General features: G+C 43.7%; 1 protein-coding gene across 1 annotated transcript; it reads right to left on the reverse strand.

Annotated features, from left to right (window-relative positions):
- Positions 1–924: 924 nt before the first annotated feature.
- On the reverse strand, positions 925–15,970 carry XPNPEP3 (X-prolyl aminopeptidase 3). Its single transcript, XM_038153818.1, has 10 exons — positions 15,523–15,970; positions 13,898–14,014; positions 11,051–11,458; positions 9,137–9,339; positions 8,223–8,285; positions 6,743–6,856; positions 4,355–4,440; positions 3,681–3,864; positions 2,094–2,214; positions 925–1,274 (listed from the first exon to the last, which is right to left on the reverse strand). The coding sequence occupies exons 1-10, from the start codon at positions 15,581–15,583 to the stop codon at positions 1,108–1,110; spliced, it is 1,524 nt and encodes a 507-aa protein (XP_038009746.1). The 5' UTR covers positions 15,584–15,970; the 3' UTR covers positions 925–1,107.
- Positions 15,971–16,018: the final 48 nt, after the last annotated feature.

The following is a 16,018-nucleotide window of genomic DNA, read 5'->3' on the forward strand; positions in this document are numbered from 1 at the left end:
CTTCTCTTTACTCTTCATCCAACCTAGCCCCAGTAACATTTGCAGCTGCTTCAAAAATATTATCAGAGTACTTTGAGAAAAACCCAAAAGTCAGCTCTTATCCCTCAGAGTTCAGAAAATAATTACTTTTAATTCCAATAATTCCATATAAAAGCCATGTAAAGACTTGACACTCGCCATAGGGCAGGCCCTTCAAAATCGCACTGCTGAAGTTGCTGGCACACAGCAAGCAGAAGCCAGAAGGTGCTGTGACTGTGCCAGAACTGAACACCTCACATCTGGGTGACAACCAACAGCTCACCAGTGGAGTCCAGCATAATGAACGTGGCCCTGCTTCCTATGGTAGAGAGGGACTCAGAGCAGGAAAAAGGAATGGACCTCAGGGACAAAAGGAAGGGAATGTGGAAGACAGCAAGAATAGGTATGTCTAACCTTCTGAGCCCTATTTGTACTTTTTGAAATTACCAAACACGCCAATAAGCTGAAAGACAAGGTTTTTTTTCCCTGCTGCAGGCCTATTTTGCATATGCCTGAACAAGACCTAAACACATCCTTATCCTTAAAATACTTAAAGAATTCTCCACTGGCTTCAGATACAACCACCTCTCCACCAAACCCACCTTCCTGATTACCAGACTCTCTCCTTACATGGTTCTATAAAATTCCAGCTGACACTTTCTCATCCAAAACCAGCCTTTATAAAAGCCTCATTTTAAAAATCTGACTGTTGTGAAACTGCTGCTAAGGGGGAAAAAAGGGGGCCTCGGTCTCAGCTGTTGTACCTATGTATCTGGTGGCATTGACAGAATTCAAGCCCTCCAAGGGCTCCAGAACACATGGATCCACACAGCAGAGGGATGAATCCACTCCCACATCATACAACAGTACCACATCAGCACGAATCAGAAGAAAACTGCACGCAGAAAAGGTTACTTTGTTTTTTCATCCCTCAGTACCCAAGCCTTTTGCATTCCACTGCCCAGTCCCAGTCTTGGAAATAGCCATCAATTGTCCATGCCTTCACTTGACAACTACAGCCAGCTAAGGGATCTGCATCCCTGCGGGGCTGTGTCTCCCAAGGAGGATGAAAGAGGCAGAGAAGGGGCATCATGAGCTGCGGCCACAGATCTGCTCAATGTGGTAAATATCCTTGGGACAGTCAGCAGACAGGACAAGAGGTGCATCCTCTGTTATCACCACATCATCCTCAATGCGCACACCAATGCCACGAAACCTCTCTGGAGCGCTCGCATCATCCTCAGGGATATAAATGCCTGAAAGAAGAAAGGGAATTAAAACACACAACACTCTCCAGAGCACCACCTTTCCCTTACTGCACCACCAGGAGAGTGGGGTTGGACTTTCAGCAACATAACATGCTTGATCCTGAGAATTTTTAATATGGCAAGTTACTCTCTTTCCTCTCACTCATGGCTGTTGGTGGGCAAAGAAAGGAAAGTGTCCCTCTGTGCCTACAGATATCAGCACATTAATAAAAACTTCCATAGCTACACCTGGCCTTTTCACACTTCTTGCTCTCAGTGTTACATTCACAATGACGACTTTAACAATGTTCTGAATAGAGATAGAGAGAGAAGAGACAAGCATTAAATATAAGTTTCCAGCTGACAGCTCCAAATCTAGTGACAAGGAGAAAGAAAGATTCCTCACAGTATGCCTAATTTGCAAAGCTAAGTTGTGAATCCCTGTAACTGCAGACCGCAATGCTTGAGACACTACCAGTGACTGGTAGAAGTTCAGTGGCAGGAACATAGAACGCAGCACAAGTGAATCGACCCTGATTTCTGCACTGCAGTTGACCTATGCTGCACAGCCTGAGCTCTACACTACTCTGCTTCCTGAATTCACTCCCACTATGTGTTACTTGGGCGATGTTTGGGAAGGAAATAGGTTTTTCTAATACTGTAATGACTTTGGGAGGGGAATAACTTAAGGCTTTCCAATAGTGCTATAGTTTCCAGCTTCACCAGAAAGGATGTGAATGCTTTGGTCTGCAGGACCAGCTGATTATTGAAAGGCAATACTGTTATCCTCAGTGTTGCATGTTTTCGTCCACCATTGACTGCTTTTACCTGGTTCAATGGTTATCACCATGCCTGGCTGGAACGGGAGCGATCGGGATATATCTGGGGTATCGTGAACATCCATGCCCAAGTAATGGCCCACATGATGAGGGCAGTATTTTCGAACAGCCTAAGAGAAGACAGAACAAGTGTCACAGAGGCAGTTAAACACACCCCAACTTGTTCCAACACAAAAGATAGGGAAAAGAGACAGAAGAGTTATGTACTTAACTAGCAGTCTTACTGCCACACTTAGGCCACCAGGGCCTGCCTTCCATTTACTAGAACTGGATGGCCCTTGAAACCCACCAATACCAGGTGCCTATTATGAGCACAATGTAGATTGCCTTTCCCCTGCGCTGAAAAGAACAGCCCAAACCCATCACCATCTCAGCATGGTGCCAGTTTCCAAATCGCCGAGCTTTGCTGCCCAACCCTTCCCATCCTTTAAACATCCAAGCCCTGCACGACTCCCATCAGCAGACCTTCACAAGTGACAGCAGCGAGTACAGCTGCTCTGGGCTGTGACAGTGGTCTCCTATGCACAACAGAGCGAATGCTGTGCCGATTTCATTCAGTAGGTACGGCGTGATTTTAATCCACCTCTACAAGGCACGGACACCGCCGGCCCCCACACCATCCGAATCTGCCTCCCTCGAAAGCAGGAATGAGCGAGAACTCCTCCCTGCTTCACGCCCCATTCCCAGGGGACCGAGCTGCAGGCGCTGCTCCCGTCCGGCTGTGCTTCCATCTGCCGGAAGAATCTGGCACCGCACCCTCCGTCCGTCCGGGGCCGCCATGGCGCCGGCACCGCACACAACTAAATCCGGCAGGAACCTGTCCGGCTGCCAAAAACCGTACTGCCGTCACCTGGTTCCGCCATCTTTGCAGCATTGGCATCAGCACTCGTGCAGCTCTACAGTGAGAGTGACCGGATAAACTTCTCTAACTGAAAACCAATCCTATTTATCTGCAGGGTCAGCTCTAAGGCAGACCAGTTTCCCAGTCTTGTTCACCAGGTAGCTCTGTGAGTCCCAATACCGACACAAAATGGTGCAGAAAGGGAGCAGGTGGAATGATTGAGAATAGGCTGCACCTTTTGGTGGCACTACAGATTTATGTGATGTTAAACAGACCACAAAAGTACAAATAACTGCCTGCAGTCAAGCCCGGACCCAGAATCTTGTGTTGGTGCCCATGTGCCCGTAGTTCCCTTCAGGCTGTGCTCTAAAGCTGTTTCTGTGCTGGCAAGTAATGCAGAGCAATGGGAATGGATCTGCAGAGTGAAACAGCAAGAGCCAAGGAACAAATATTCACACTCTGTGCATACAAGACTGGGGATTACTTCAGACCAAACTGTGCACCAAATGGTTGAATCACATCTTGGAGTCAGTCTCTGTCTCACAGAAATTCATTCCTATGCTGAGGACAACATGAATTAAAGCACCCTGTAGCAGCAATTAGAAGAGACATCCTCAAACCACATTCCTGACCCAATTTAAAGCCCTAAAACTACCCAAGGATAGAACAATCGGGATTAATAGGAGTAAACTAGAGTAAACAGGGGTAAACTAGAGTAAAAAAAAATTGAAGTACCTTGAAGAAATGGCTGTCAGTGATGCTGCTCTCCAGGACACCTAAGTCTTTCAGTTTCTGTCCAATAAGGCTCAGCATGAGGCTGTAGATATTTTCCAGACTCATGCCAGGGGAGCAGAGGCTCAAGCAGGACTTCTGGATATCCAGGACAGCTTGATACAGTTCTGCTTGGGGTTTGGTGAACCTGAAGGCCATTGAGCAAAGGAATGTCTCACAACTAAATCTCTGTTTCCAAGAGAAAAGAGGTTCTGTCCCCAGAATCTATTCTGGGTACAGATTCAGTTCAAGGATGGAGCAAAGGAAAACCAGAAAGCAAAGCAACTGTCTCCTTGTATGAAAGGCCACACCAGCAAATTCACAACTGGCAGAGCTAGGTACACATCAACTGAAACACCTGTTTTCTTACACACAACTGGAGTCAGCCACAGCTGAATGTACAAAAGCCCTCTCTGCACGTTAAGCATGCTGTAATAGCTGAAAATAGCAATAATCACAAATATTCATGCAGTAATTAATGAGGCAGTGGGGAATACGGATCAATGATTACATTACATAGTTTGATTACTCTGAAGAAGCACAGAATGGGACATGGTAAAACTATGATTTAACACACTCAATCCATCAATTATTTAAGAACTTATCAAAATTCTTCAAAAAAACTTACTGCAGCATACCTTCCATTGATAGGCCAGGTACGTGTGATGTCACTCACATAGCAGGAAAATTCACATCCACCATCTAGCAAGACCAGTTCACCATCCTGGAGAATAACAGGAAAGAATGCTCTGTGGGTCAGTCCAGCTATTATTTGATTTTTCTGTGTGACAGCAGGAAAGGAGCTTATGCTTCTGTTTTCACAATGTAGCTGCAGAAAAGTTTTTGCAGAGTAATACCCCAGGTACTACTGTTTATAAATAGGCTATTCCAGTTGGATTGTTGCTCTGTAAGGTAGTCTCTGACTGTTATGCTTATATACTGTCTGAATTAAGATGAAGATTTTGGAGTAAAAAAAAGGAATTTGCCTTGAACTATTCTGCTCTTTGAGACAAGTCCTATTCACACCTGGATCGCTTACTCCAGCAAATTATACCTATGACTCCTTTCACTAGAAGTTCTCAGCTATAGTGACTGAGACAGAAGGGGCTTGCAACAAAAGCACAGGATTTCTGAGCTCCCCGCAGGATCACCAACAGCTACAAATTTACCCTTGTCATAGGATATGAGGACCCTGCAAAATCACTTTGTATCACAAAATCTGAGAGTGTATCACTGCTGTAAATGCACTGGTGAATAGCTCCTACAACCTTCCCTTTCTCTTCTAGGACTTTCTTGACTGTTTTAACATATCTTTCTGGACCTATCTGGTGATGAAGAAAAATTTTTTGGAGATGTGAATCTCCAATTCAGAAAAGCTGTTCCATATCAATGACTACACATCTCCCAAAAAGTCACACAGAAGAAAGACAAAGGGCCAGGAACAAAACCACTGCCTTGCTTTCCCTCCTTAAAGGGGCCAACAACAAATAGAGCAGTAAGATGTTAAAAAAGTTTGGAATAAATTCTCTACAGATTTACATAACATGTAGAGATTCATTCCACAGATCCATGACTGTGCCAGCAGACATGATGTGGAACGACCAGGCATAATTGCAGCATGTTAAGGGAAAGATTAAAGCAGCAAAATTTCACTGCTAGTTCTACTTCCAGTGCTAGCTGCTATCATTGTGCACAGTTAAGTGACACAAACAGTCATACAGCAGATAAACCAGCAGTGAGCAGACCTCGCTATCCCACTGAATAGACAGGCCATTAACTATCCTTTTATATTGTACTTTTTAACTTTTTCAGAATAGGTGGTTGAATTCTTTAAGGCAAATCTGAAATTACAGCACCTGCCATCTTCCAAGCAATTAAACAAGCTAAGTAACAATTTACTGACTAAGGGAATTCAGCCTGTGGTTTGATTGTGCAGTAAATGCCTTATGCTGTGCTTGTCCTATTTCTTTAAAGCAGAGCCCTCTAAGTAAAAGACTGAATGAAACATTTAGATACCTCCCAAATTAGACACTTTGTTAGCCTATTTGGAAACAAGATCTGTAGGAAGCAGCCCACAAAGGAAAAGTCAAGTTTACGGGTTTAATCTTCTGCTTAATAGTTTTGGAAAAAAACAAGTGACAGTAATTTAACAGAACAACTTTAACAGAAACAACTGGAGTTACAGCAGCACGCCTGACCTTGGATGACAGAACGACAAAGGAAGCTTCTTCCTGCCAAAAGCAGCCTGTCATATCTTTTGTACATTTGTCTCTGCAGATCATTTCAAGGTCTGCTAGTGTTCCAGCTTCAAGAAAAGAAAATGCTAGTGGGAAAGTTTCATTCTGCATTAAGACAGAGGAAAATATGCTCCTCTGAAAAGTAAACAGTGAGCAGAGCAGTGAGGGAATACTGCCCCTGAAAATACTTATCTGAATCTAAAGACTTATTGTGAGGAAAGCTGGAGAGAGTTCAATTCAACGAGAATCTTTACAATAAGACAGAACACATTACTCTTCCACCTCCTGACATCTAACTCTGATCCATTCCCTACTTGTTCCCCTTCCCTGCTTTGCTGGGCTACATGGAATCAAAATGCTTTTTAGCTTCAGCAGAGCAGGAATGCACTTTGCCCTTATACTGCAAAGCAAGGCCAAGGAATGCAAGTGACAGCAGAAGATCCCTCCGGGGCCTTTGCCCTGCCTGCGACAGTGGATCCCCTATTTTGTGAGGCTCCCAGCACTGCAGGCTGCTGTGAGAGCAGACACATTCACCAAATTATCTGCAACGCTGTTTGCAAGTCCTTGCACTGTTCAGAAAACACTGCACCAAGAACTGAGAGGAAAGAAAGACAAGTTGAATCTGCCATTGACAGTAAAATTAACCAAGGCAGGATTCTTTTCCCTTGCTCACTTAAAAAATATGTATTTAAGTGCTTTGATCTGTTCAGTCAAAACAAGCAGCAGCTAGGAAATGTGTATTTGTATCACAGCACTGCATTTCAAGTTACTGGACAGCACATGGGTTACCTTGATGAGCTGATTATTCTTCACATAATGCAAAGTGTTTGATCTGTTGCCACCAGCAACAACAGGGGGGTATGCCAACATGTCAGCACCACGAGCCCGGCACTCGAATTCGAACTGGAGGAACAATTTAGAGAAGAGGAAACCATTAGTGCTGATTCAGGTGATTAGCTGCCCTAGAACCATAATAATTCTTGTCCTACAACTGTTTTCTTAATTTGTACAATACAAAGTGAAACTGGAAAGCGAGTTGACTAAATGAAAGCAGTCTTAAATATTTTTCAAGGACTCTGGAGAAAAAAAAATACATAACCATCCACTTTTTCAAGAATTTTTCAAGCCTTTACCGGATCTCCAGGAAGCTCTTTCTGGTACAAGCCATTCAAAACTGTCTCAAATATTCATTACATTGGCATATATCCAGGTGAGAATTTGTTCTTATATAAAGTAATGCTCTTATTTGCCATGCAACTTTGTGAATTTGAAAGATCCTTTATGTCAGCATGACAGCAGTCATGGTTTGCTTCTGTCTTTTAAAATTGCAAAGTACCAGTATATTTACAGCAGTATCTATTTTTCATGACTGTTAAACTAAGAAGGTCTGAAAGCATGCGCTACCTTGATGTCTGGGGGGATAGAAGAAAAAAGCACCATAAGCCTCAAGATCTTTACCTTTCTTGAATGATGACGCTGATGAAAGCATGGAAATGAATAAATTTACATCTATAAAGACCCTCAAGATGTTAACAGCATGTATTTTCTATGGTTACCAAAATCACATGGGACAGAACACTCCAGGATGCCTACACAGAGCAAAGGTTTTACAATCCTGATCTGGACTGAAAAACTGACCTGTAAAATACACTTTAATTAAAGTAGTTTTTTCAACTCAGCACTGCCAGTGCCATGTCAGCACAGGCCCATCCATGTAGTAACAGAAGGTAAAATCCTGCTGATGTTTCTTGAACTGGCATCTCACTGCAATTCCTTACAAAGTTCCTTACCAAATGTGCAGACCAATTACTCCTTATTTTGCAACTGAGAGGCATCTAAACTGCTTCAAGATGGCTGTGGTAATCTGATGTAGTAAGAGGCTAGAGGCTCTTACTACAGAGAAGAGAAGCAGGCTTTACAAACAGGTGTTAGAACTACTATAATTTTGTACCACAGACCTGTATTGTAGAATAAGGTGAAAACTTTACCTCCAATTGTTTAGCAGGTTTTGCATTTCAGTACAGTACAAAAAAGACATCAACAGAGGGAAACTTAGACAAATGCTACACTCCTTAAATAAGGGTACAGGAAGTACAGCTGAAGAATTCCTCACACTGACTCTTCTGTATGTCCAAGGAACCACAAAGGTTGGGTGAATAAATGTGCCACAGTGGGAGACATGTGATAAAGAGATCTGACATTTCTGGTTTCCTGGAAGGATAACCAACATCCAAGCCCTCTATCTCACTTCTAGCTACAAAGTACTCACCTTTGCATACAGAAAGGCTTCATCCACAGGGGATTTACTAGCAAACATAGTCTCTGTGAAAGCCTATGAAAAAGAAGGGACTTTCAGTTAGCAAAGGAGCCTGAACTGTTTTTTTTTTTTCACCTGTTGTCTCTTGAGGAAGGCCCAAAATCAGCTGGCCCAGAACCAGAGGGTTTCACCATTTTCTTTGGTGAAAATGCTGTCAAGACTAGAACCAGTTAAGATGTATTCCCTATGAAACTGTATTTAGGGGATGACTGACTCTTCGTTTTTGGGAAAAAAAAAAAAAAAAATTAGATGATTGAGGCTGATCCCATGGTTTGGCATTTTAGAAGTTGTCTTACTTGTGGATTCCCTCAGGTATAATAGGATTGCCTTATGCAGCTTTTCCTTCAGAGAAGGATAACCTGTACCTCTCTTTTCTACTTGGCTATCTATTTTAATAGTATTTACAAAAAAGTAACTGCATTTGAGGTATCTGTCGGATTTGTTTAAAAGTGGCCAATGAGTTCAAAAGGTATTTGAGGGTGAGGGGGGAATGCAGACACATTCATAGGAAACATCTTCATAAAAATCCTGTTTCCTCAAAACAAAAATAATAGATGGGAAAGAAAATTATTTTGGAAAGCAGAGAGGAAGCTGGGAAGACAGTGAAAAGGCTAGCCTCTGCTTTTACACAAAGTCTAACAGCTGCTGGCTTTTCTTCACTAGAGTTATGCTAATTAAGAGAATCTGGTAGTCCAAGCAGTCTTCCAGTTTCCCCTTGTCCTGTGGAGGAAGCCAAGCCCAGCCAGTGGCTGAGACACAGCAGCTCAGTAACCTTTGGTCAGATTAGACCAAAGCTCTCCTTCCAACTCGTGTCATCGCACCAAGGGAACGCACTGGTTCATTAGGAGAGCACACAACCCCATTACCTCTGCTGTCACCCGGCCAGCTATCTTCATCCTCTCAATCTCTGCAGGGGATTTGATCAGCCGAAGGTTTTGCACGAGATGTCGAATGGCCTGGATGCGGTTTTTGCTCCGAGCTTTTACCTCAGCCAGGGGCTGCATGTAGTCAGAGTGCAGCTCTGCATGCACTGGTTTTCTCAAGTCATACCAAACCACGTTGGACTCACCTGGAATGCAAAACAAAAGTTGACACAGACTAAAATAAATGCAGACATGTCCTCCACATAATAAACTAACTCACTCCTCCTAAACTAAATCTGTTGCTGTATTTGAGAAAATTAATTTTCTCTGAATCTACATTGACAGACTATATAGACACTTTCACCATCACAGAATACCAGCAATCTCTTCTAAGTTTAAAAGATTACCAATTTGGAGCATATAGATTGGACAAATCCCCACTTCTGGGCAAATAATGGGGTTTACAACCCTCACTGAATATACACATCTGGCTCAGACCCATTCAGAGCCCACGTGTCAAAGTTGCATTTGTGTAAGCCAAGCAGCACAGTGCACCTTCTGAACCATTCTCCCATTCAGCCTGTCCACGCTTACCATAGAAAGTAATTCACCTTTTTGCACGGAATCAAGATCATTATCAACACCACCTCAGGACACTTGGGGAAACAACGGCTTGTTTCAGCCATTCAGAGAAAATGAGCTTACTGAGATCAGACACACTCACAGTGGAAATTTATTCAGAACATCAGTTAACACCAACATTCTCCTCATGGAAGATTTTAAATGCAAATGAGTAGAAAAGCCATGGTGAGTCACTGTTGATGCCCACCATGGCCCTCCTTCTTTGGTGAAAGTAACCATGAGCAGTTGCTTACAGAAAGTGTCTAAGAAACTGGGCATCCATTAAAGAGTATTGCCCTTAGCTGATTTACTGCTTCTCATGGACCTGTCCCCCACAGAATTGCAAACTTCTGACTCCATTTTAATTTTGATATTCCAAACTTCCATGAATGATCTACAACTTAAGAGGTGCCAAACCATTCCCTGTGATAATTTAATTCAGTGTTCCCTCTGTTTTTAAATTAAGAAAACCAGCAATTAATCAATCATAGTCATCCTCTGTGCTTTCCCCAACTATACATCTCCTACCTTGCCTTGTTTCCTTTTTCAAGCTGAGTAGGTTTGTTCAGCCTGTATCTCACACACATTTCATGCTTTCTTTGATCATCCTTTGCTCTGTGACTTATCCATTTTCAAGACAACCTTCTTTGAAACAAAATAACTGATTCAAAGATGGTATTTAATACTCCAGAATTTTCTCCCTCTAGTTGTATGACCCCTCCAAAGTCACACTTGCCCTTACCATATTGTCATGAGCCTTCTTCAGCTTTATTTGATAATGCATTTAAGTTCCTCCTGTATTTTAAGTATTGAGGCTACATGGTGATGGGAGATGCAAAAGATTATTTCTAGAGGACATCAGTGTTTGTATTTCATGGGCAAGTCATCATCTAGCTAAATGTGAGTGGACTAACAAGCTCCCTGTGTGGATTGTTTTCCAAGTCTACTATGAATGAAAAGTGTTCAAGATTCCTGTATGTCATCTGGTCCTGACTCTGTCAGCAAACAACTATGACTAAAACAGAAACATGGTCTTGCTTATCCTGTTCCTTAATATTTCAGAGATGTGCAGACTGGCATTCACATGGATACACAAGAAAATCAGAAGTTTTCAAAACTACATATTGGTGGCCCTTCAAGAGCTAACACAAACTTCCCTTTGCCACAGCCATACTCCTTGCTCGTCCCCAAGTTCATTTTGGTTTCAAAGTGATGTCACAGACCACCTCCAAAACCTGAACCATTCAGACTCTGCAAATCACATCCTCATTTCATTCTCCCACTATTTTTTGTTACCTTTCAGCTTGGCCACCAAGTGCCTGAACTCCTCAATGGTGTAAGCTTCATCTACTCCTGTGAGAGCAATTGCCCCATCTGGGCCTGATCTGGGCCCATCCCACAGCTCTCGATTTGGATCCCGCCGGGGCACAAAAAGTATGGATTTGTGAGATGGCAGTGCTTTGCCAGGAATGCTCTGCAGCACCAGGATGCTGTCAGGCTCCTGAAACCCACAGAGGTACAGGAAATTAGTGTCCTGGTGGAAAATATAGGGGATGTCGTTGCTCATGTAGTATGTGGGGTTGGACAGCAGAATCACTGTGTGGTCCAAACCATCCCAGCCTTGGGTTTCCTTCTGGATCAACACCATCAGTTTGTGTCGGCGAAGAGCATATTCCACCTGTGACAATCCTGGGGTTACCTCTCCTGTGAATACAAAATAAATCAGATGGAGAAATTCAAGGCACTAAGGGTATTTTACTAGTCACATGCCTGATTCCTGCCTACTCCCTGATGCCTTACATGTGCATGCCTTCTTTGTAACCCTTCAAAAGCCTTTCCCTTGTTCCTCTTTAGCTTCCCTCCCTACAGCACATCCTCATTTAGGCTTCTCCATCATGCAAAGACAGACATTGGTTTTAACCAATTGGATGCTGTGTTATATATTTCTGTGCAAAGGTAGAAATCACAAAACCTGGCAGATCTAAACAAACATCCAAATGTTTGCAGAGAATGTGTAAAAAAAAACGAAGAAGGGGCAAAGCAAACTGAACTTTGACTGCTAAAAACTGATGGGTTTTACAGCATGGACATTGAACAGAAGTTTGCCTCCTGAGGTTGAGCATCTATTTCCTCAGATAAAGCTAGAATGTTTGTTCAAATACACACTAAGCCAACTCATAAAGTGACTATTTCTAAACCACAAGGGGCAGATTGGGTGTCAGAGATTCTGGGAGATCAGGCAGAAGCACAGAGGTTGCAGAGTCTAACCAGTCACAAGATTCCAGGCATAAACAAACCACGGACTGCAGGCTGCCATCAGACTCCTGTTAAGGGAAGGGATCTTCTCCAGGGCATATGCAGCTTTTGTCAATATTAAACAATTCAATTTTTTCTGAAGTTAAATACTGTATTTCTAATAACACTAAGCAAATGATCTCTCAGATGAAGGTACTGTTTCAACTGCTCCAGCCCCAAAAGACATGAAGTACAGCGATCAAGATACTCACCAAAACAGGACTGAAGTTCAAAGGACAACCAGCAACAGCTGAAGTAGGTATTTTTAAAATTGTGAGACTCCCTAATTATGATCTAAATTAATATAAGAGCCTTAGTCAGTATCTTTGGCTAATACCCTACCTTAACATAGGTTGCATTTTGATACCGTTTGTTAACTTTCCACTTTCATAACCTTTTCTTCCTCTTTCATGTATTACACAGTGGCAATTCTAGAACAAAAATTGACATTTGACTTACACTGCAAGCAGATTCTTGCATGAGCGCAGCGGGAGGGGGAAGTTCTATTTGCAATAATTTTTACACCTTTTTGATTATATGCTCAATATCTATTAGATGTGATAGTCTTTAAAAAGAACCAAACAAACCCAAAAGCCCCACCACATTTATTTTACTCTGTGAATGTAGAAATGACAGAGAACACAGAAACTGTTTTAATGCAATCTGGCTTCACTATTCCACTAGGTTATACTGCAAATTTCCTATGTTGCACTGCATTCCAGTCAGCTTTTTAACTGCCACAGTCCAGTGAATTTCAGAATCTGAAATGGGGTGAAACATGGGGATCGCAGCTGTCTTCCAACTGTGAGGCCTGGAAATTCTCTTTGCATCAAAGGCATTTGCTTTTTAAAACAATAATTGCAATAAAACAATGTCATATTATTTTAAGGAAACCACCTCTACTTCATTAAATGGAAAAATATTTTGGATAGGTAGAATTCACTTCCAGCGCTTCGGCTGCACTTTAAGGAGTCAGCCTCATTTATTGTGGGCTCTCAATGACTGCCCTAAGCAACCCGATCTAATGCTGAAGTCAGCCCAGCTTTGAGCACACGGCGAACCTGTTAACTGTGTGAGGCTCCTTATGACCTGAATTATTCTACAATTAAATACAGCTACACACACACAGACACCTGTTCTCCCTTTATACCCACCTATGGAAGAACACAGAATGTTTTCCTAGACATATTCCTGAATATATTTTTGCTGCAAATTTTTGTTTGTTTGTTTGTTTTGGATTTAATTGTGATCTTATGCCTACATGCTCATTTTCATGAATCTAAAAAAAATGCACTATTTCACCTTCTATCACTACTATCAAACCTCCTAGTCACAAACTTATTTTTGTCCTTCTCCTCATATTGAATACTCCTCTGAACAGGGCACATTCTTTTGGCAAGTGGTGCCCATCTATCAATGTCCCTCCCAATTCACCTTTGCTAAACTGCACCTTTGTTTTGTGACTCACAAGATATGGAATATGAACCATTCTGACAGTTCAGCTTGCACAAAAGACTCCCTCTTAATAAAAACCATATTTATTCGCAGGGCAATGAGTCCACAAAATGCCACTGCCACAAAAGGTCTGCAGCACCCAAGTAAATAACCCCAAGTACATCATGAGAAAAAAGAAAGAAGCTATGAAAGCCATCACGTGTGAAGCCTATTTTTGGAATCAGTATCACCTCAGACAAGGAAATTAGCTACTAAATATAATTACTGGCTAATAAAGGTAGTCATAAACAGCTGAAAACCACAGACAACTCTATGAGGCAGCAAATCAATACACTCAGAAAAACAGAAACAAGAAAATATCAATGACTGGCTCCTGCAGGGCCCACACCTCACCTGGTTTGAGCAGATGTGGGTGTGTGAAGGGGCTGGGCTGGCCCAAATACCGGTTTGGAATCTTCTTCTGCTGGGCAGGCTGGATGGAAAATCTTCGGAGAGCACATGACTTGCAAACTAGAGGAAAAGAAATGCACCATGTCAAGGTAAAAAAAAAAACCCAAACTTTCCACTTAGGAAACTGCGGAACTGTGGGCTAGTCATCAGACTCTTAGCAGCATTCCTTCACTTATATGACATAAATATCCCTCCTTACCTTCTCCATTTGCTGTGCACCACAGGTTTATGAAGCAATGTGCACACAACTCAACTGACAATCAAATATTCACTGAACAGATAGAAAGAAACAAACATAGGCTAAACATGACAATCCAGCAATAAAACCCAGGAAGCTCTGCTGGTTTGCACACCCCAATTAATGCAAATGGTGTTCATGAGGCACTCAGCACTCTCCCTCCCTTGCTTCCCTCAAACACCACAGGGCTCCAAGCATGACACCTGTATATTGTCTCTCCTTGACTATGTCTTCAAAAAATTGTTCTCTCACCTGGAACAATTATACAGTTCTCAAGGCTTTTCCAATTCTGTTTTTTACTAATAATGTTGCAAAGAAACCATCAAATAACACAGGTTTATACCTGGAGTGTGATTTTTTTTTTTCTGTCTGGAGGACACCTGAGAGTCCCTTTTTGTGTATTGACCTTCCATGGCAGCAGCATTGGCCAAACTGAATAGTTATGAATCCCACTTCCAAACCCACACACGGCCAAAGCAGGCAAGTTTTAAAGACAACTACAAGTATACATTTGTGAGCCAGGAATAGGCACGATAGGACAAAATCTAAAATTAAAAATTAATTGTCAGAAACTTAGAATTCTCAGATACAGCCTTTTGCAAACAAAGAAGCGCTTGTGCCTGAATACAAATCACCCAGACATGTAGGAAGGAGAGGGTAGTCAGAAGGTAAATTCAATTTGGTGTTTGGGGAAGTGGTTGCTCTTTATGTTACTTACCACATGCCTGCTAGAAAACCATTTTGTGCTGCCATTTTTAAAAAACAAATACTTTCAGCCCTTCAGCAGCATAAGCAAGGATAACACAAGAAAACATCTGCCTTTCAGGTAGCTGAGATTCTGAGGCTTACAGCAAAACATAGACCATGGATTTGCTGTGGGAGACAGTATGAGTAGCCTCTAATTGAAGATCATTTCTGCACGACAACCAATAGTCAAATCATAAAGCGTTCACTATGTGATGCTTGACTGGAGACCCGGGCGGTGAAATGTAACTGCAGTTTTTTGTGCAGCCTAGTTTAAAATTGGTGTCTCGACTGTTATTCTCCACATACGCAGCAAACAAACAGGACAGCTCTCAACGAGAGCGGGCATTAAATAAAGCAACACCTTGAAGGCAGGAAGACGCTTTCTACCGTTGCTTTATTATTCGAGCTACTGCTTGTTTCTCCCTAGGATTCAGAACCCTGACGGGGGCTGCTCCTGCGCCACCGGGGACAGCCGCTTCCCCGCGACCCGAGAAGCGAAAGCGGGGCGGTAAGCTGCGAGAGCCGGGTGTCGCTACCGGAGCCGCGGGCGGCGCTGGGGTGCGGGGGAGGAGGGGTGTCTGACCTGCGGCGCCGCGCCAGCCCCGGGCCGCCAGGACAAGCGCCTGCTGCGGGAGGCGCGACATGGCCGGGCCCCACGGCGCATGGCGGGGCCTCCCTGCGCCGCGGCGCCGCGCGCTGACACCATCACCGCGCGCGGCCCGCCGCCAATGAGCGGCGCCGCGCCGGCTGAGGAGCGCCCGCAGGCGCCGGCCTCGCCCGCGAGGGGGACCTCGCGCCACGGCGGGGGCTGGCGGCAACGGCGACAGGGGAGCGGCGCCGCACGGGGCGCAGCGCAGCTGCCAGGCCACGGCTGCCGCTTCCAGAACGTTTTCCCCCCCCGCCCCCCTCTACGCCGCGGAGCCCGGGGCAATGACTAGCGTGGGCGGGGTCGGGGCCTCGGAATGGCGGGGGCGGAGCGGGCTGGAAAATTCCACGACACCGCGCGGCGCTTGTGGGCGCATTCACGGAGTTTATGGGCGGGACGCTGTTTGGCCTGGGCGGGGTCATTTGTGGTGGGC

Source organism: Motacilla alba, chromosome 1A (assembly GCF_015832195.1).
Source record: "Motacilla alba alba isolate MOTALB_02 chromosome 1A, Motacilla_alba_V1.0_pri, whole genome shotgun sequence".
NCBI classification, from domain to species: Eukaryota; Metazoa; Chordata; class Aves; order Passeriformes; family Motacillidae; genus Motacilla; species Motacilla alba.

What these genes read in the sequence shown, in the direction of transcription:
- XPNPEP3 (XM_038153818.1), bottom strand. Translation starts at nt 15,583, where the DNA reads ATGTCGCGCCTCCCGCAGCAGGCGCTTGTCCTGGCGGCCCGGGGCTGG. An exon ending in AGAATAATCAGCTCATCAAG is followed by an intron (nt 4,441 to 6,742) that starts GTAACCCATGTG and finishes GTTATTCTCCAG; the next exon opens with GATGGTGAACTGGTCTTGCT. An exon ending in GGTGATAACCATTGAACCAG is followed by an intron (nt 1,275 to 2,093) that starts GTAAAAGCAGTC and finishes TTCTTCTTTCAG; the next exon opens with GCATTTATATCCCTGAGGAT.